Source organism: Euleptes europaea, chromosome 13 (genome assembly GCF_029931775.1).
Source record: "Euleptes europaea isolate rEulEur1 chromosome 13, rEulEur1.hap1, whole genome shotgun sequence".
Classification (NCBI taxonomy): Eukaryota; Metazoa; Chordata; class Lepidosauria; order Squamata; family Sphaerodactylidae; genus Euleptes; species Euleptes europaea.
The window spans coordinates 61,367,144-61,389,043 of record NC_079324.1 but is presented as its reverse complement, the minus strand read 5'-3'; the positions used below and the strand labels follow the sequence as shown (position 1 = coordinate 61,389,043).

General features: G+C 47.4%; 1 protein-coding gene across 1 annotated transcript in view; it reads right to left on the bottom strand.

Annotated features, from left to right (window-relative positions):
• Positions 1-15,018, bottom strand: part of CFAP251 (cilia and flagella associated protein 251) — a 33,643-nt gene extending 18,625 nt beyond the window's left edge. Inside the window, exons 1-9 of the mRNA XM_056859095.1 lie at positions 14,755-15,018; positions 12,561-13,244; positions 10,933-11,073; positions 9,488-9,597; positions 7,694-7,802; positions 5,348-5,428; positions 4,283-4,360; positions 3,396-3,440; positions 805-1,022 (exon numbers count right to left, since the gene is read on the bottom strand). Of these exons, the coding sequence (XP_056715073.1) occupies positions 805-1,022; positions 3,396-3,440; positions 4,283-4,360; positions 5,348-5,428; positions 7,694-7,802; positions 9,488-9,597; positions 10,933-11,073; positions 12,561-13,244; positions 14,755-15,018 (1,730 nt within the window). The remainder of the gene's footprint in view (positions 1-804; positions 1,023-3,395; positions 3,441-4,282; positions 4,361-5,347; positions 5,429-7,693; positions 7,803-9,487; positions 9,598-10,932; positions 11,074-12,560; positions 13,245-14,754) is intronic.
• Between the last annotated feature and the right edge of the window lie 6,882 nt (positions 15,019-21,900).

The following is a 21,900-nucleotide window of genomic DNA, read 5'->3' as shown; positions in this document are numbered from 1 at the left end:
CCAGTCAAAACTGAACATGACACATATCTGTGGGCACCACATTGGGGACCCCTGCATTAAGGTATTCAGTCACATCTCTTGCGTGGAACGTGTCATTTCATCCTCAAAATCCCCAGGTGACCTTAAAGCTGGTCACTCTCTCTCCTGCCATATTGAGATGTCATGACAAGTTGCAGCTGAAGTCTGATTGGCAAAAATTCAGCTTGTTTCATTTAATTAATTACTTGTTCACTTGCTTATTTTACAAACCGCATTTCTTGCTGAGTCTCAAAGCGGATAACAAAATTAGAAAACAAGGCAATAAGGGTTTAAGACACACTGTGATCCAATTGTTTATAAGAGTTATAAGACAACGCAGTAAAATCAAGACAACACATACAATAAACTACAACCCTATTAGACTTATAAAAAATGTCCTCCCAGACAATTTTATTTTACTCATTCTGCATCATGAAAAAGGCATGGAAGCCTTCCTAGCTCAGGCAGACCATTCCACCAGGTGGGAGCCACAACCCAACATGCTCATGCCCACCCTTCATTTGTCTCACCTCTTTTCAGGTACAAAGCCTGATGCAAAACATACAGGTTGGATCAAGCGCCCATACACCAAGACGTCTGAACGCAAATGCCCTGGTGACTTGGAGTTCATTTATTCCACACAAAGTGGGACTCTAGATTAGGATTAAGCCCAGGTGTAGAAGCAGGCCTCCAAGTTACCCTTCCAGGGCAGGAAACTACCCGCTCCTTAACCCCAAGGAATCCAGAAGTGGGAAAAGGGATGGTTCGGTAGGACCAACATCTTACTTGTCTATGACAGCCAGAGCCGTGATCCCGTCTTTCTGCAGGTGCACAAGTTTGATGGCTTTCATGTTGTAGGGCTTGACGTATGAGACAGCAGACTTGGAGGATGGGTTTATGGCATCCCAAACTACCAGTTTCCCTTCCAGTGTTCCTGTGACAGCTTGTTCAGTGCTAAAGTGGAAAAGGGATTGGCTAAAGAGTCCCACAACCTTGTTGAATGTCTGGAGAAGAACATAAAACAAAAGAACACAGCACGTTGTGATATCTAACGGTCAAGTGCCAGTCAGAAGCAGCAACACCAGGCCTTTAAGGCTTTAAGAGGGGAGTGGACATGTTTGTGGAGAAGAGGGGTAGTCATGGCTACTAGTCAAAATGGATACCAGTCATGATGCATACATATTATCTCCAGGATCAGAGGAGCATGCCGAATATATTAGGTGCTGTGAAACACAGGCAGGATGGTGCTGCTGCAGTCGCCTTGTTTGTGGGCTTCCTAGAGGCACCTGGTTGGCCACTGTGTGAACAGACTGCTGGACTTGATGGACTTTGGTCTGATCCAGCATGGCCTTTACGTTCTTATGTTCTCCTGCAGAGGATTTTGTATGCACAGGGATTTCCTCCGGCAGTCAGAAAAACATGGCCTTGTAACAGGGTTGCCAACTCAGGTTGGGAAATTCCTGGAGATTTGGAGGTGGGGCCGGGGAGAGCAAGCTGTGGGGAGAGAAGGGACCTCAGCAGGGTATAATGCCATACAGCCCACCCTCCACAGCAGCCGTTTTCTCCAGAGGACCTGATCTCTGTCGCCTGGGGATCGGCTGTAATACCAGAAGATCGGCAACCCAACTAAGCTGGTCAAAATAAATCCAAAGCGGCCTACTGAGGGCTGACTGTGCTCCAAGAGGTGTGGGATGCTGAAAGGAGCTGAGAGTCACTTAAAGAGAGAGAAATATACAGAGGGAGGTGGGGAAATCTGGCACTCTGCATTCTGGAGGAAGAGTTTGGGGTCTGGAACCACCACTCTGTTCTTCGCAGGCTCCCAGCTAAAGTTGACAACTGACCAGGGGGAAAAAAGTGTCCTCTTGAGCTTTTAATAGAGGTTGGATATGTGGAAATGAGCAGTTGCAGGCAGCCAGCATGGAGTAGTGGTTAAGAGCGGTGGTTTGGAGCGGTGGACTCTAATCTGGAGAACCGGGTTTGATTCCCCCACTCCTCCATGTGAGTGGCAGACTCTAATCTGGTGAACTGGGTTGGTTTCTCCACTCCTACACGTGAAGCCAGCTGGGTGACCTTGAGCTAGTCACAGCTCTCTTAGAGCTCTCTCAGCCCACCTACCTCACAAGGTGTCTGTTGTGGGGAGGGGAAGGGAAGGTGACTGTCAGCTGGTTTGAATCTCCCTTAAGGGGTAGAGAAAGTCGGCATATAAAAACCAACTCTTCTTCTTCTCATGGCATGGAGATCAAATTATTTAATTCCTGCAGATCAAACTGATGCTAGAGGGACAGCTATAGGGATTAGATTAAAAGTTGGCGACATTACTTCCAGCTGAAGAACGCTGGAGGGAAAACAACACAGAGAGGGGCATTAACCTGCCGGAGTAGAAGCTGCATCATTTTATGCATTTATTATTTATTGCTTCACTTACAGTCTGCCGTTCACACAAAGACTCGGGGGCTGGGATGAGGTGTGTCGCTACATCTAACTGTAAAGTGGCTGTCCCCAAAACAGCACAACCTGGCCAGCTGCACAGAAGCCAGGGGTCTGCACATGCTTGGGGGCCTCCCCACATACAGAAAGAAACCAGCTTTGTAAATTAACCATCTGCCATCCCCCTCCCCATCCGAAAATGGCCTGACGAGAACAGAATGTGCTCCAGGAAGTGTGGAATATTAAGAGCTGCCGACAGTTGATCAAGGGATACAAAGTGAGGGAGGGCAACTTCCACACAGAATCTTGAAGGAGGTTGGGGGGCAATGGGGTGGGATTTCCCAATTGCCCCCCCCTTTCCTGCGATTCCTTGTGTGCCCCCCAGCTTGTTTATATAACACAGAAATGAAAAAAAGAAAGAAAATGTTTCTTTCATGAGTCAGGAGATTTATGCATGGGGCAGGAGCATGGACGGGACGTCAGGTTACAAGTGTGAACTGGGCTCAGAAAAGTGGCGTCGGAGCTCCGGAGGGCGGCTGGCAGTGGGTGTGCCTCACCTGGGCCAGCAAAACTCCTCGATCCACCAGCTCTGCCTGCATGAGAAGTCTTTGCTAGCTCATGTCAGGGTTTTTTTTAATCAAGCACCACAGATTCCTGCTAGGGTTGCGAACCTCCAGGTACTAGCTGGAGATCTTCAGCTATTACAACTGATCTCCAGCCGACAGAGATCAGTTCCCCTGGAGAAAATGGCCGCTTTGGCCATTGGACTCTATGGCATTGAAGCCCCTCCTCTCCCCAAACCCCTCCCTCCTCAGGCTTCGCCCCAAAAACCTCCCCGCCGGTGGCAAAGAGGGTCCTGGCAACCCTAATTCCCGCACGGCAGAATCTCAGTACAAGGGAAGGATGTGCGATTCGGCCAGTCCCTACCCATGTTCCATGTTCATACTCACTCTGTCCGTCAGGAGGGGAGCGTGGCACTGCAAACTGCCGCCTTCCTAAGGAGCAATGGAGAAAAAGGTGTGACCGAAAGAGACACGGCCCCGAACACCTGTGCATGGTGCCACTCCCTCTTTTGGTAAGGGAGCAGAGAGAGAATTTGTGAACAATTATGAAAACGAATGATGAACAGAACTGAGGAAGAACAAGGATTACCATTGAACAGGGGTCCCCATCGTGGTGCCTGCGGGCTCCGTGGTGCCTGCTGACACAAGTATTTTTTAGAAAGGGGGCAGGTGGGGCTCTTGCCCACAGGGCTTCTGATTTGCCACTGGATATCTGATTGGCTCTGCAGGTTAAAATAACACTGTTTCAGTAGCAGCCGCCACCACAGTGTCAGTTATAATCTCATACCTCTTCCCGGTGAATTTTCAATTGTCCCTCTTCTCCCCTACACTTGGGCTTCCCCTGTGTGGTTGGCTCTGCCTCCTGCAATGGCCATTTTGAAGTTGCAGCCACCAACCCGTGTCAGAGTTTCAAAGGTCCCCACAGGCTCAAAACGCTCGGGGACCCTTGCCACAGAAGCATTTTGTTCCAGAGCAAAACCTAGCCCCCCTCCTGCTCTTTACTTTGCTGCGTCCTCTTGCTTGAAAGGAGTTTTCTCCCTGCCAGGCTCCAATGCCGGAAGCCATCCAGGGCTGGAAGGAAACACTGGACGCCCCAGAGCACAGGGAGGCACGCAAGGCAAGAAGCAGGACGGAGCCTCCCCTCACCTGCATCTTCCTACACAAAGAAACCCCCCCCCCCCGCCACTGTCCGGCCCTGCCTGCCTCTCTTCTGGATACACTATTGCGTAAAATTACCCTGCCAAATATCCCGGAGGTCATTCGTCTCAACTTACCCACATGTAGAATATGACTTGCGTGGTGCTGTTGCTGACCAACTCACAGTGGTTTCGGCAATTAAATGCAATGTAGTCCTGGAAGAACAACAAACAAAATGGTAGACACCATTAGCAATATACAAGCTTCATAGTCAGCTAAGATTTGCAATGGAGGCCCTGTTCTGTGGCAGTAAGGTGGGTAGAAACCACAGACGGGGACTTGCCTGTGGTGGTGCCCCAGCGGTTGGGCAAAACCCAACAGATCAGGTCTGCTAAAAGTGGCAGCTTCCCCCAGTGCAGGGAACTCTTTGAGCCCCAGGATGTGGTGATGGCTGCCAACTTGGAAGGCTTTAAGAGGGGAGTGGACATGTTCATGGAGGAGAGGGCTATCCATGGCTACTAGTCAAAATGGATACTGGTCATGATGCATACTTATTCTCTTCAGTATCAGAGGAGCATGCCTATTATCTTAGGTGCTATGGAACACAGGCAGGATAATGCTGCTGATGTGGTCTTGCTTGTGGGCTTCCTAGAGGCACCTGGTTGGCCACCATGTGAACAGACTGCTGGTCTTGATGGGCCTTGGTCTGATCCAGCATGGCTTTTCTTATGTTCTTATGTTGTGCAGGAGGAAAGGATCAACAGGAATGCCCTCCATTCAGTGATTTAACCTGGCAACATTGGCTTCATGGCAAAAATCATGTCATTTATGTGACCACACGCAAGTTTCCCAATGGAACCAAAAGCATCTCCATGGAGCAATCTGAGCATGTGAAAAGAGCAGGGGAATGGAGGCTACAGCCACTTCTCCCTGTGTGCTGTGGTTGCAAATGCAAAAACACTGGATTGTGCATGGGAGGCATAAAAATCCATTGTGTGCGTGATACAAAGTCCTTGTGTTGTTCCCCAACAGACTTTGTAATGTGTAATGTGTACAGGGACCCTGAGAGGCTGATCCCAGACAGAAAATAGGGAATCTCGTGACAATGTGAGGAGTGAGCTTTCACAGCGCAGGGCCCTCTGCCTTATCCCCAGCAGGGAGGTACACAATTGTCTCCCGTATAAATGATCGGAACGGCTCACCTGAAAACCATACTGAGGCAGGAGTTCTATGCTGCAAACAGGCTTTGTTTCAGATGAGGTCCACTTCCAAATGCCAACTTTCTGGTGTGAAGGAAAAACACTATTAAGGCTGTAAAATCGCACTCCCTTTTAAGCCTCCCAGACTTCCCACCTGCACTGCGCCCTGACATTTTATTAGGTGATTCCCCAGGGGTGTTTATCCCTGGTTCACAGATATCCCCGCATAAATGTACCTTCAGTCTCTCCCCGTCTCTTGCATCTCTGTGGCCATTTATGCATGGGAGTTTTACCTGAGGTTCGTTGCTGGCTGGACCCACACTTTCCTGTTGGGAATCTCTGCACCAGCAGTCTCCAAACTCAAATCAAGTCCCGCCCCTTTAAATGTTGCTTTGCAATTGGTTTTCTTTGTCATGCTCACTGTGAGAGAAAATTCCTCGCTCCCCCAAACCCAATTGCTGCATAAAATAGCATTTTAAGAACAAAAAAACAAAATTAGAGCAATCTAAGCCTTGGTTTTAAAAAGCTTAATGTCTGTTCTGGGTAAATTAGTGGAAAGCATTATTAAAGATAGAATTGTCAAGCATATAGAAGGGCAAGGTCTGCTGGGCAAAACCCAACATGGCTTCTGTAAAGGTAGGTCCTGTCTCACTAACCTATTAAAGTTTTTTGAAAGCGTCAATAAGCATGTGGACAGGAATGAGCCTGTGGATATTGTGTATTTGGATTTCCAAAAAGCTTTTGACAAAGTCCCCCACCAAAGACTGCTAAGCAAACTTCATAGTCATGGGATAAGAGGACAAGTCCTCTTATTGATTGAGAGCTGGCTGAAAAATAGGAAGCAGTGAGTAGGAATCAATGGTCAGTTCTCACAATGGCAGGATGTGAGCAGTGGGGTGCCTCAGGGATCTGTGTTGGGACCGGTGCTTTTCCACCTGTTCATCAATGACCTGGAGTTGGGGTTAAACAGTGAAGTAGCCAAGTTTGCAGATGACACCAAATTATTTAGGGTGGTTAAAACAAAATCGGACTGTGAAGAGCTCTAGAAGGATCTCTGCATACTGGAAGAATGGGCATTAAAATGGCAAATGAGATTCAATGTGAGTAAGTGTAAAGTGATGCATATTGGGACAAAAAATCCCAACTTCACATATACACTGATGGGATCTGTGCTGGCAGCAACAGACCAAGAAAGGGATCTTGGGGTGGTAGTGAATAGCTCAATGAAGATGTCAACCCAGTGTGCGGCTGCTGTAAAAAAGCCAAATTCCATGCTGGCCATAATTAGACGAGGAATAGAAAATAAAACTGCTGATATCATACTGCCCTTGTACAAATCTATGGTGAGACCACACTTGGAATACTGTGTACAGTTCTGGTCACCACACCTAAAATAGGATATTACAGAGCTTGAGAAGGTGCAGAAAAGAGCGACCAAAATTATTAGGGGACTAGAGCAACTGTCCTATGGAGAGCAGTTAAGACGCTTAGGGCTGTTTAGCTTGGAAAGAAGGCGGCTGAGGGGAGATATGATAGAGGTCTATAAAATTATGCATGGTTTGGAGAGAGTGGACAGGGAGAAGTTTTTCTCCCTGTCCCATAATACTAGAACATGGGGTCATCTGCTAAAGCTGGAGGATGAGAGATTCAAAACAGATAAAAGGAAGTATTTTTTCATACAACGCATAGTTACATTGTGGAACTCCCTGCCCCAGGATGTTGTGATGGCTGCCAGCTTGGAGGGCTTTAAGAGGGGAGTGGACATATTCATGGAGGAGAGGGGTATTCATGGCTGTTAGTTAGAATGGATACTAGTCATGTTGCATACCTATTCTCTCTAGTATCAGAGGAGCATGCACCGCATTTTGGGTGCGGTGGAACACAGGCAGGATGGTGCTGCTGCACTCGTCTTGTTAGTGGGCTTCCTAGAGGCACCTGGTTGGCCACTGTGTGAACAGACTGCTGGACTTGATGGGCCTTTGTCTGATCCAGCAGGGCCTTTCTTATGTTCTTAAGAGTCGGGTTAACAGAGGAATGGGAAGACCCAGAGATGGCGAGGGCTGGCGAGGTCATTTCTAATGGACGAAAAACTCATGCAGAACTCCAAGAAACAACCGAGTCAGATGGGGCGAGCATGAGTCCAAGCACCCATGCATAAATGACCAGTGTGTTTTTCTTGCACCCCTACTTTTGCAATGCACACTCTTCTGGTGTTACTTCACCTCCAGCCTGAGCCATCATTGTTTAGCCTGGAAGATGGCTTCCTACCTTGACTCAGCTGATCTGGCCACACTCATGTGCCCCTCCCCTAACTGAGAAACACTGATGTAGAATAAAAGATTCCTCTACCTGGACTTCCCCAGCACCAACGGTAGCCAAAAACCTGGAATCGTGGGAAAACGCAACGGCACAGACTCCACCTTCTGGGTGACTGTCAAATATTGTGTGCACGGGAACACTGAAGAAACAAGCCAATGAGAGTAGAAGTTATCCATTTAAGCACGTCTCCCGATGCGTCCCTGCAGAGAATGAACAGCAGTTACAGGTAAGTGCAACCCTGTTTTCTACTTAGGGCAAAGAGAAAAGTCTGGGACCCTCTCTGGCTTGGCAGATACCAAACATCCAGTTAACCAAAATAAAGGAGGGAATTCTACAGAACCAACCTAGAACAATTTATTCAGAGAGATGGAAGCAGAAACATTTGCAAATTAATTGTTCGGCTGTGTGCTATCTTTGTAGAAAATGTAACGATGACACAATATATTGAAGGAACTGGCACTAATCAAAATGGAACAAAAGAACATCGGAGAAGCTCCTTTAGAACTAGTCTTCCTAGTCTACCATTCTGTTTTAAACAGTGGCCAACCCGGTGCTTCTGGAAGGCCATGAGCAAGGCTTGTTGCTCCTCCCCTAGCAGGTAGCATTCCGAGATACAGTGCCTCTGGACAGGGAGGCTTCATGGCGCTAGTAGTACTAATTTATCTAATATAGAGTGTACTAATATATATATATAATTATAGTGCTAATGTATAATATATAGAGCCAGCCTGGTAAAATGGTTAAGAGTGTCAGACGAGGGTCTGGAAGAAAGAACTGGGTTCAAATCCCCAATCTGCCGTGGAAGTGTGATGAGTGCTCTTGGGCCAGTTATTATCTCTCAGCCTAATCTATCTCACAGGGTTGATGTGAAGATAAAACGGAGAAGGGGGGGAATGTTGTAAGCTATTTTGGTGCCCCACTGGGGAGAAAAGTGCAGTATAAATGAACAAATTAATTAAATAAATATTTAGTAGTAAACTGGCTGGCCCCACTGTAGATGACAAAATGGATTGCCAACCTCCAGGTGGTAGCTGGAGATCTCCCGCTATTACAACTGATCTCCAGGCAACAGAGATCAGTTCACCTGGAGAAAACAACCACTTTGGAAGGTGGACTCTATGGCTTTATACCACATTGAAATCCCTCCCCAAACCCTGCCCTCCTCAGGCTCCACTAGGGTTGCCAGGTCCCTCTTCGCCATAGGTGGGAGGTTTTTGGGGCGGAGCCTGAGGAGGGTGGGGTTTGGGGAGGGGAGGGACTTCAATGCCATAGAGTCCAATTGGCAAATTGGCCATTTTCTCCAGGTGAACTGATCTCTATTGGCTGGAGATCAGTTGTAATAGCAGGAGATCTTCTGCTATTACCTAGAGGTCGGCAACCCTAGGCTCCACCCCCAAAATCTCCAGGTATTTCCCAACTCGGAGCCAGCAGCCCTAACGGCAAAAGCAGCAAAACTAGGTAGGGGTCTCTGCCTACTTGGGAAACTTCACAGGTATGTAAAAAAAAAAATGACTTAACAAATTGACAACAACAACAAAAATAAATAGCCTAAGATGGACTGAGCATCCTCCAGGAGGGGAGGGGATATTGAGAGCGGGTGAATATCAATTCGAGGGGGAAAGGTAGATGGGGGGAAATGCCTGTTTCAGCCCCTGAGAGCTTAGAGAACACCAGAGGGAGATGTTTTAGAGAGTGGACGGGTGGGTTTTCTGGTGGTTTCTGCCCTCCCGGTGCCTCTTTGTGGGCCGCAGCTTACCCTTAAACGGGCAGACCTGTATTGCGTGAGCATTCCTGAATGAAAACAGCAGTGGCCCAAGTGCTTACGCAGAGTAGCCGTCCCAGACAATCACCAAGCTCTCGGGACCTCGGTCAGCTGTCGCTATCCATCTTCGGTCTTCACTCACACAGACACAAGATATGCAACTTGAGTGTCCCTAAGGAAAGAGGCCTTGCTGTGAATATCTGGGGTCATTTGATCAGAAATCGTCAGCAGGCCTCTGAGTCACACACTCTGCCAAGCATGGTCCCTCCTCCACCCCACCTTCAGGGGCAATCTGGTTGTATATTCTGTGCCAGACACTCCAGGGAAAGCTCACGAGCAGGGCCATCCCCAGTTCCTTGTCTCTGGGTTCAGGTACTTTGGGGTAAGGTTACCAACTTCCAGGTAGGGTCAGGAATCGTCCTAGAATTAGAAAAGAGCAAGAGTCCAGTAGCACCTTAAAGAGAACAAAATTTCTGGCCGGGTATGAGCTTTCGTGAGTCACAGCTCACTTCTTCAGATACCGCTAGAAGCACATTCTAGCTGTATCTGAAGAAGTGAGCTGTAGCTCACGGAAGCTCAAACCCTGCCAGAAATTTTGTTAGACTTTAAGGTGCTACTGGACTCTTGCTTGTTTCTACTGCTACAGACAGACTAATACGGCTACCCATCATGATATATGTCCTAGAATTACCATTGATCTCCATACTACAGAGTTTCATTCCCCAGGAGGGAATGATGATTTCAGAAGTTAGGCTGCATGGTATACCGGGGAGTCTAGGAGAAATGGTGACCTAGGGTGACATCAAATTCCCACTGCGCGACCTCCTATCCAGGCACCACCCCCAAATCTCCAGGAATTTCTCAATCCATCATTGGTGGCTGCCCTAGTACTGACTCTAAAAATTTGGCCTTCAGGTCTACCAACAGATTGATCCACCATAACTGTCTTGTCAAAGCTGTCTTGTCAAAGCTACCACCAAGATCTTGAAGCACTGAATCCCACAGGTTAACAATGCAGTGGGTGAAGAAGTATCTCCAGTGGGCTGTGGAGTCGGCACCTCCTTTTCCCAGGCTCTACTTAGTGTTGGAAGGCCAGTTTGGCTCAATGGCCATGGGCTATGAAAATGGAGCAGGTGTCTCGCCTCTTTATCTCTTCCTTCCCTTCAGGATCTCCTCTCCTTTAGGTTTTAGACTGTGAATTTCTAATGGCAGAGACCTGATCCTGTTGTTACTCTACAAAACACAGAAGATTCTGATGGTACCGTGCATTGGTCAGGATTCGCACTCTCCTTTGGGGTGTCTTCCCATATTACATTTTTAGGTTTACACCAGAGACCAGGAACGAAGAGGTCTCTGATTGGACCTCTGGAACATTTTGCAAATTGGCAATTCGTCGCTAGATGGGGTGCGGAGGGCTGTGATCAGGACCCCAGCAGAGGGAGCTCTTCACACCATTTTCCTGACCTCATATAGCTCCCCACAACCTTCTATTTATCGCACTGCATACCTGGAGGTGATACTGCTTATTCCTTTGGAGGTCATGGATCACAGCCGTGTGAGAGGAGACGTACAAAATAACCCTACATTCTTCATCCATTAGGTTGAAAACTGGGAGTCTGCTGTTATAGCCAAAGACCCACGATAAATTCTAAAAGGAGAACATTATTTTCAGAGTTGTGTATGCCCAGTGGTATTTTAAAAATAACCAAAACAGAAATTCTGTACTATGGCAAACTTTATGACTTGTAAAAATTATACTTTTTGAGCCAAACTGCATTATTTCTCTCATTCTGGATCATTTATCCTGCTTCTCTAGCAAGAGTGCCCCTATTTATGGCTCACCCCCTCTCCAAATTTATCCTTGCACCGGCAGCCTCTCTCTATTATTTAGAGATAAACAAATATAGGAGGGCTTTTACCTTGGCTAGGTGTGCAGCCTTCCCCTCTGCTATGTTAGAGGGGAAATTCAAGAAGATACCCAGGGCAGAGAGAATATGCTCCTGCAAATCCAGGAATTTAGAAATCACTGAACATGTTCTCCTGAACTGTAACTATTACACTATACCCCGTTCTAAGTTTATTGAGCCCCTCATACTGAGAATGGGACCTGTCAGGGAAAGAGAAAAGATAGAAAAGCTCCTACAAGGAGATAATCCCTCAATCACCTCTCAGGTAGCAAAATTTTGTATGGCTGCAATAACAATTCGTTGCCACAGAGTAGTCTCTTAGTCCAAATGGCAGATGTAACTTGGATGTTATTTATTTTATTATTTTTATTTTTTAAGTGACTTAAGACTCGGACTGTAAACCTTTGTCGGTAAAACCATTTTAGTCCATGTATCTTGTTTTATCTGGCCAAGGGCCACAAATAAACTATCTGAATCTAAATCTTATCCTGCTTCTACTAGTCATAGGAGGGGAGAAATTACAGGCTTTTCCTCGCAGCTGCGGGCGAAACGTCAGGAAAGAAAATACCAAGACCACGGTTACACAGCCCGGATAACCTACAAGAACCAGTATAAGGTATGTTTGTGTGTTTCTGGAGAGAGGTCCTTTTTTTCACCCTCTACCCCTTCGTTTGTTTTCAGCGTCTTGCAGTGTTTTGTTGTCCTTCTTGTGGCACCCAGATTGCCATTTTGCAGTATTTTAATTCCGATTTGGATAACAGGTTTGTTTGGTTCTTTTTTTTCCTGGATTGATTGAATTTTACTTGTGTGTTGGGTTTTATTGCTTTTTACATTCTGCCTTGGAAATGCAAGATGTGGCAAAAAATATTTTAAATAAATAAGGTGTGTGCATGCATTTTAAACAAAATCCTACTTTCCCTGACTTGTTTCTCTGCCCAGGGTTCCCATTTCTATGGGCACATGTTCTTTCTGAGTCAGGTTGCCAACCTCCAGGTGGACCCTGGAGATCTCCTAGAATTACAACTGATCTCCAGGTAAAGGAGATCAGTACACCTGGAAAAAAACCAGTCGCTTTGGAGGGTAGACTCTATGGCATTTTATCTGACTGAGGTCCTTCCCTTCTCCACACCCCACCCTCTGCAGACCCCACCCCCAAATCTCCAGGAATTTCCAAATCTTGAGCTGGCAACCCTAATTTCTGAGTCACAACAATCTACGCAATACTCACAAGTGGGTGTGTACAGACCTCCTTGCCCTTCTCTTCAAACATCATGCCTGGGAGGGCAGAAAACAGGACAGACCCTTTCTCATCAATTGGAGAGAGACCCTGGACAGGGGTGAGTGAGCTGGAGGGTTCTCCCTCCTGGGGGGACATTTCCACAATCATTGGCTTACTGAGGCTTTCTTCCTTGGCTGAGACAGCAAGGTCAGCTGCCCTGGCAGCATCTTCCGGATCAGTTCTGCTAATGGTGCCGTCTTTATGCGGAGAAGCCACCACTTCTTGTCTCGTTCCAGCAGGTTCCTGGCTTGCCTCACTCTCTAAAGGCTGCTCTAAAAGCCAATGGACCGTGGCTTCTGCTGGTCTCTCATCTTGGCTTAGTCCAGTGCCTGGTTTTTCAGTGAGGCCTCGCTCTTCATCAGGCCTTCTGTCCTCCACACTCTCTTCCTTAAGTTCTCTGGCTTCCTTTCCAGAGGTTTCTACTTTCACCACTTTTTCGTGGGAGTACCGCTGGTCTTTCACCCTTGAAGGTTTGCTTGTAACATCCTTTGACGTTTGACCCTCTTGCTTAACTTTCTGAGCTCTGCTGGTGGATTTTGACATTTTAACTGAGGACCTCTTTTTGGCCTGCAAGCCTGAGGAGACCCTCTGCTGCTTTCCTTCTTGTACTGGTCCTTCACCGACTGCAGTTTCCTTAGAGACAAACAAAGCCGTCAGGGGAGGGGCCATGGTAGAGCATCTGCTTGCATGCAGAAGGTTCCAAATTCAATCTGCAGCACCTCCAGTTAAAGGGACTAGGCAAGTAGGTGATGTGAAAGACCCCTGCCTGAGACCCTGGACAGCTGCTGCTGGTCTGAGTACACAATATGGATTTTGATGGACCAAGGGGCTGAGTCAGTATAAGGCAGAGTCATGCGTTCATATGTTCGGGTTCTCTAACAAGTTTCAACTTCTGGCCAATAGGGTTGGGGTGGGGGCAAATTTTGGGTGTTAATTGCCGGGGATGGGAATCACCACCCTACAACCTGTAGATCTGGGACAGGAGGAAATAAGTGTCACTCTGCCATGACTTTTCTGATTGTACCCCCTTCTCTTATTCCGCATACCGTATGTCAAAGGAGTAAATGCAGACAAGAGAAAAGACCAGGGTCTGTGGTAAGGCTGAGATGTCCTCTAAGGGAGGATGAAATATGCCTTAGAATAACACAGGCTTGTTTGAAAGATTGGGGGGGGGGGGAAATGAAATCCCAAAACTCATCCACGAAGGGGAAGAGGGACATGATGACAGATAGGCTAGGAATGGAACAGATTGTTGGGCTCATATTCCCACCATTTGGCTCACCGGCCAAAGGAGCCAACATGGACAAGTGTTAATTTCCCAACATGGTGCCCTAAAATCCTTATCCAAATTTTTTAGGTGGTTGGCCAAGAGCAGACTTGAGCAAAACTTTCAGCCTGCCCATCCCAAATCGGGTTGAGTTAATAAAGATCCTCCTAGGATGCAAGACAATTGATAAAACTTGTCAGACTGGAATTAGAGTCTGCATAGAGAGGGGATGGGGTGGGGGGGAGAGCGTGTCCACGCTTGGAGCTAGAAAGATTGTCTGCGTCCAGATTCTAACTCTTGTACCCATTCCTGGGAGAGGAATAATGAGGTTTCTTTTCGTAAGTATAGAATTCACTAGTAATACATCTTTTAGTTATTTTGCCTAGTGTTCTGTCTTCTGATTGTTCCGAGTTAACTGTGTTTTGCTAGGATTTATGCTTACCTATTAAAGATCTGTTCACCTTTGGAATACCTTTAATTAAGGCTCACCTGGCACCTACCTTACTCTCCTTTAGGTCAAAATGTTTCTTTTGACTTAGGCTTTTAACAGAAGGGCTCCACCTTTTTTAGCTTTTATGGTCTACTTCTAGCCCAAGGACTATTCGAATAAAATTTATTCTGCTCATTGTTTATTTTATGCTATTTTTATATTAAAAACCTTGTATTGAGACCCCTGGCTAGTTTTTAATAGCTTGTTGGACTCAAGCTGTAACTAAAGAGCTGGTTACTAAAGAGACGGAGATGGAATGCAAGTTTTCAAAACAAGATAGATGTTGGATTCTGTGGCTGGTTACAGAGAACCGAGCCATGGCTCTGATTTTGGGCTACTGGGACACTTTTATTGACCTCTGAGCACAGTTTTGTGCTAATACTTACAGTGGGTAAGCTGGTGTCTTTAGGAGGGCTCGTTGGCATCAGGGTATCTTTTGCTGGAAAGCGTTTATCTTCAGTTGCTTGTGTGAGCTCAGAAGTTCCCTGACTCGGTTCACTTGGCTCCTCGCCAGCCTGGCTGGGCAATTCTGTCTCATCGGGCACAATTTCTACACCCAGCACCTCTTCACTAGGCATTTCAGCATCACCTTCTGATAACGTCACCTCCTGAGAGGTTTCCATGGGAATATCACTGGGTTCATCTGACATCTTCTCTGTGAGTTTTTATAAATATATATCTGTAATCTGAGAAATAGAGTTTCCATAATATTGGTCAGAGGGCTGTCACGACATTTCCATGATGTGAGGAGAGGCCACAAGCCCCGTTTGCAGAGAGACCCGTATGCATGAGAGCTCAGCCTCAGTCCGTGGCATCTCAAAGAATCTCAGGAGGCTGAGCAAGGGAAAGACCTTGACTTAACAGGATCCTTTTTGCCAAAAAAAAGTCTGAAGTCCTAAGCAAGTTACTGGTGGTGGTGAAAAGTAGAACAATATACTTCATGAAAGATCTGTGACTGGATATAATTTAAAGTTAAAATATAGTTGGGGGGGGGCTTGAAACAGAGCCTTGGTGGCAGGGCAGGGGTAGGGTGTAGCTCTTTCCCCTTATACCATTTCTCCGTAATATAATAACCCGTCTGCCTTAGCTGCCATTGGCTCTAGTAGAGATCAAAGGTGAGTGTGTGATTTTTTGCTGTCAAGCAGCATCCAACTTAATGGCAACCCTGTAGAGTTGTAAAGGCAAGAGACAAACAGGTGGTTTGCATTGCCTGCCTCTGCAGTAGCAACCCAGGACTTCCTTGGCTGTCTTCATCTAAGTACTAACCAGGGGCAGCCCTGCTTAGCTTCCTCAGTTTGATGAGATCAGTCTGGCCAGTGGCATTCAGCTGCAAGCATGTTTGCTAGGGAGAAATAAATTGGTGGGACTTATTTCTGAGTAAAGGTCCTTATCAGGGTGTGAATGTAATCTCACCTTTTGATACTACTGCTCTCTCTACAACAAAGCCAGAAATAAGACCACCATCTGAACATCAAAATATTGGAAGAGTGACCATGCTAGCAAGGTCAAGGTCCATGTTTGCCTATGACCCTTCTCAAGTGTCTCAAAAATTTGTAAATGAAAGCTTCAAATCTAGAAGAGGTTAGGCATCATTCTCAAAAAACTAGGTCACCTTCTGGACTTTGCAGCTTGGTACCTCCATTCTAATCAGAAAATAAACTGATTATGTTCTGGTGAGATTGTTGTATCTTAAAAAAAAGGCAGACTTACAATTTCCCAAATGTCTTGGTTTCAACAGCAGTCTGCTATGCAGCATGGTGTGGGGGGGGTGAGAAACACATCCAGAACCCCACTGATGGCATGAAAATTATTCTTTGGACCTGGGGAGGCTTGCCAGCTTATCAGCCCCCCACTCCTTTGCCTTTAACATCAGACGTCAAGAGGTGATTGTGCTCATCTTTATGCTATGAAAACTTCACCTTCTGGTTTTGCTACTGTCGCTGCACTTAGGCACAGAAGTAGAGCAAGCCATTTCCCCGTCAGTTGGCGACCCAATACCTTAGCCTGACAGGCTAGCCAGTTACGTAGAAGACGCGACACATTAAAACAAAATAAAACCTCCCTGCCTGAAAAAAATTCAGGACTGAGTTGATTACTTTTTGGCTGTGCGTGATTTGCAGAGTTTGCTTCCGCAGAAATTAAGCCAGAACACTTTTATAATTTGGCAATGATGAAAATAGCCCCTTCCTGACTTTATTATTCTTGGTATGTTTTAATGAGTTAGATATTGCCTTTAGCAAAGAATTTTAATTTCGGTATTTGAAAAGGGGGCCATGCAGGCCTTGGTACCACATGTACTGTGGCAAACAATGGTGGCAGTGGGATGGGCAGCCACGCAGGAACTGGCCACGTAGACCCCTTTCCTCAGGCCTTGCCTCACTCCGTTCAACCTCTGGTATTTCTAAGGCCTGGCTGGGTTGCCAGCCTCCAGGTGGGGCCTAGCGATCGCCCAGAATTACAACAAATCTCCAGACTACAGAGGTTGGTCCCTGTGGAGAAAATGGCTGCTTTGGGGGGCAGACTCAATGGCATTATACCCTGCTGAGGTCTCTTTCCTCCCCAGACTCCACCCCCAGATATCCAGGAATTTCCCAACCTGGCGTTGGCAACCCTAGCTGCCCTCCGAGCCTCTTCCCGACCGGCCTTTTCCTTTTCCGTCTCCCCAAACTCACCTGGCCGGCTGCAGCCGAACCGCCCGGGAAGCCCTGGAGACTGTTTGCATCCCGACTCCCGTTCCCATAGCAACCTGCAGCTGCTAGAGAAGGCTGCAAAGAAACCGTGGCGGAGCGTCTAGACAGGACAGGCCTTTTCCTCCTAGGGATGACTTGGCTGCCCTGGCTGGTTTCCAGACAGCCCGTTTTCTTCCGTGGGTCTCTGGTGCCGTACTTGTATGGGCAATGCCCCACAACTGGGTGAAGAACAGCCAACTCCCACCCTCGCGTCTGTGCCCCGTGAAGTGCCCTTGCGCACTCGGTCCTGAAGACATGGACCCCTTCGCTCTTCTGCCCGTCATGCCCCTTCTCAGGACTCCCCCCCTTAAATGCCCTTTTCACTGTTTGGCAGCTCCTCGGTCGACAGGCCTGTGATGCCTGAGGTAGGGGGTCCCTGCTTTTCTGGCCCCTCCTCACATTGAGGTTCATTTTGCCTCCCCTGCGGTAAACGCAAATCCTCCCTCAGGTGCCCTTTTTATTCCCTGCATCACTTTTCATCACAGACAGGCCCAGTAATGACTTCTTTTTGGAAACGTGGACATGTTTAAACACCAGTTCCAGATTTCTTGACGTTGAACACATGAACACACGAAGCTGCCTTATACTGAATCAGACCCTTGGTCCATCCAAGTCAGTATTGCCTATTCAGACCGGCAGCTGCTCTCCAGGGTCTCAGGCTGAGGTATTTCACATCACCTACTTGCCTGGTCACTTTAACTGGAGATGCCAGGGATTGAACCGGGGACCTTCTGCATGCCAAGCGAAAACTTTACAAACTGAGCCACAGCCTGTTACTATTTACTATTACAAAGCATTGCTCATGAGACTGCCTTATGGTATGAAATGAAGCTCAGAAGTACCTCTTTGCTTGGTTGAAAGGAGTCATGGTGACTATACTTCTCTCCATTCCCCCTTCCCCAAGTGAAAATTCCTTTTTTTTTAAACTGTGAGGGCAGCAGGGCTCACGCCCTTTTCATAACTAAATACAGGAAGGAATTTCAGCCTCTACAGCTGTATACAAAGGTTGCTTCTGCCCAGGGTTGTCAAAAGCCTACAGAAAACACAACATGCCCCTTTAATAGAGGTTTAATGGGATGTTATTTACCAAGTGATATTATTTTCTCAGTGCCATGAAAAGCTTCAGCTGCCCACTTCTACCACATTAAGCCTTTATTGAAAAGACAGGGCATTTTTCTCCAGGTCTGTTGGCAACCCAACTTTTTACCTCCCCTGTGGCCCTCAGTCACTTAGGCCAAGGCATAGACAATGACCTTCCTTCTCTCTCCCCAAAACAGATGTCAGATGCCTGCCTACACACACAGCAGAATGGGCTAAAATGTGGCTGCTAATGGCAATATCCCATTTTTTCTATAAAACCTCCCTGCATATAGAAAAGTAGCACAGCAAGGACTTTTCTTCCTGAGGTGCTAGTTCTTTACTTGTGGGGAGTTTTTCATGGGAATATGGATCAAAGCACCATCTGCCACCCACATCCTAAAGCAATACAGGCTACCCAACCCCTTCAGGCTTCTATCACTTCCTTCTGCAGGCCAGAGTTAATTCCTTACATAGCTTAGCTCAAGGGTCTCTAACCTTTTTGAGCTTGTGGGCACCATTGGAATTCTGACATAATTATGGTGGGCACAGCACAAACTGGCTGCCGCGGCTAACCTTCAGTAGCACAGAGAACATCCTTGTGTTGTGGTGGCAGCTGCCGTCAAAGCAACATTTTTAGAAAACTGCACAACCAATCAAATCTCCAATGGCTAATCAGAAGCCTTGCTGGAAAAACCCAACCTGGCCGCACCCACTTTCTAAAAGCACTTGGACCATTTATGCATGGGACGTTTTGCCTTGGATTTGCCGCTCTCTAGATGCACATTTCCCCCATCCATGGACAAACGAAGGTTCCTTCTACTGAATCAGACCACTGGTCCATCACAGTCAGTATTGTCTATTCAGACCAACAGCAGCTCTCCAGGGTCTCAGGCAGAGGTCTTTCACATCACCTACTTGCCTAGTCCCTTCAACTGGAGATGCCGGGGATTGAATCTGGGACCTTCTGCATTCCAAGCAGATGCTCTACCACTGAGCCACAGCCCCTCCCTGAATGATCAGAACTCTGCATGGGGGCTTATTGTTGAATTTTGAGAATTTGGATGGGGAAAACGTGCATCTAGAGAGAGGCAAATCCAAGACAAAACCTCCCATGCATAAATTGCTTTTGTGTGCACCAGGAAAGTTATTGGTGGGTGTCACGGTGCCCACAGGCACGGCATTGGGGACCCCTGGCTTAGCGGGTCACTCCAATTTGCCTGGGGTCTTGGGGAGGCCTCTGAGGCTGTGCTGCAATTCATGTAAAGGTGGACATAGTTCTAGAGTTCTTGGCCCTGCCTTTGTGTGAGAGGACAGTAGATAAGGTACACCCTGAGAAATATGGGGCAAATTAGGGTCACATTGAGCCGCTGGATCAATAGTCACTATTCCAAATGGATAGCAGATTTGACAGTGTCCCTGATCCCATTTATTCATTTACAGTCCACCTATCTTTCTGGGACTCGAGGAGAGTTACACAGAAAAGGTCGACACTATCAGTAGGATGGCAACAGGATTTGACTCGCAGAAATCTGGAACCAACCAGATATCAAAAACAATGGTGAAGCAAAGCATGAGTATTCACATGACACATTAAACAATGCAAAAAAATTACACCGTAGGAAGCTATTGGTATATTCTATATATGGTGGAGTCCCCGTCTTTGGAGGTCTTTAAGCAGAGGCTTGATGGCCATCTGTCGGGAGTGCTTTGATTGTGGGATCCTGCATGGTGGGGGGAGGGTTGGGGTCACTGGGGATGTGGGGGGGAGGTAGTTGTTAATTTCCTGCTGATAGCATACGAGCCTGCCTACATCTCCAGGACTGGACCTGGCAACCCGGTATGCAAGCGCACAGACTGCTTTCTAGCCGCACGCCTGCCTCAAACGCTACTGGGCAGTCGCAGCGCGGCTCATTTGAAACTGACACAGCCGCTCTTGCCAGCCCGGGCAACCAGCTACTAGGAACCAGATGCAAAGGGCTGTCTCTTGTGAACCTGAGAGGAGCCATGTTCCTGTACATCTCTGTTTTAGAAGCAGCCATTTCGCAGAGAGCTGACAGCCACGTACCCACTGCGAGCTGCTCCCCCTCCCAACTTCCTCCGTTGCTCAATGAGTCGTTAGCAGTAATCCTGATATCCAGATGAGTCATCCCTCCTGTCCAGCTGCAGAGACCCCAGGACATTTGCACAGATCGCACCTATTGTTCCGGAATGTAAATCCCATCAGCAGAAAGATTCTTGACCATCTCGGGTTGTGAAAGCCATTGGAATTATAATAGATTTCCAAATTCTCACTACCCTGCCCCGGTAGACACAGCTTAATCCTTTTGTCCACCTTTTTGCCACCTGGGAACCTGGGAGGGGTCAAACCCCCTCTTCCCGCCCCCAGAAAACAGTATAAGTAGGATACCCCTGGCCCATTCAGGTCACCTTAGGTCTTTCCTGGCACCTTTGCCGTTACTCTGTTGGTTTGGTTTCGCGAGCCTTACCACGCTCCCTCCCGCCTTGCTGGTCAAGCCCACGGGAACCCCTACCCCCATCTCGGTTTTCCTTTTCAATCTGTTCATAGTCTGCGTGAGTTGGACAACACCTCATCTAGATAAGGTAAATATATTGAATCTACGATATCCTGCCAAATTGGCAACTGTCCCTGTACTACTGCCTTTAATTTACTAGCTTCTTGTATGCTTGTGATGCACCATTTGAATGCCTGAATACATAAACACTGTTTAATTTGGAACTCCTAGTCTCTGTCCTTATTCAAACGTCTCATTAAACGGATTCTGGTATAGTTGAGTGCGAGATCGCTATAAAAATACATAGTTACCGATTGCTCAGCTAATTTCCCCATATAAAGGAGCAATTCGGCTAACAGATTACTGGTGGAGAAGGCGGGCACTCCTGCACGTCTGAATACATGCGAGTCGACACGTGTGTATTTAGCGTGTTGACGTAGGAAAAAGTTTTTGAGACGCTTTGAATTTTGACCAGTTTTTCACAAAAAAATCAATTGTCACGTAAAACGACAGTGTGTGTGTGCCTGAGTGTGTGGCTCTAGTGAGCGCTATCTTGTGGGTTGGCTTCTCCCCCCTTCATTCTTTCAGCCCTAAGTCTAGCCGCCAGCTGAGCTATCTTCTCAGCAAAGCAAGGAGACTGAAAGGCTTTGCCCTGGGAACCACCTCTCTTCGGAGACTCCCCATTTGAACGGCTGTCTGGGTTGGGTGTTGCAGAGTAGGGTTGCACGTAGACATCTGCACCTACACGTAGGCCAATATAATATTCCCCCCCCCCTCGAGAAATCCCTCGAGAGGAAACGATCTCTCCTCTCCTCTCCCACATCACCATTACCAGGCTTTGCCTGCTGAATATTATTTCACTCACCCCGGACGCGGAGTGAGGTTATTGGGCGAGTAGAAGCGCCCCAGCATAGGGTTGAAATCACCCAGAAAGACCTAGGACGGAGGAGTGGCCACTCCCGCTAGGCTGGGATACGCAGTTTTCCCTTAGGAGTTCTGCCAGGAGTATCCCCAAGTGGAACGCGCACCAGTCCCTTAGGAGCGTGCCAGGAGCGTTGCCACTAATACAGGGTCCCCAAGTGGAACGTGCACCCGTCCTTTAGGAGTGTGCCAAGAGCGTTCCCACGACAGAAGGGTTCCCGAGTGGAGCGTGCACTCGTCCCTTAGGAGAGTGCCAGGAGCGCTGCCGCGACTGAAGGACATTCCTCTG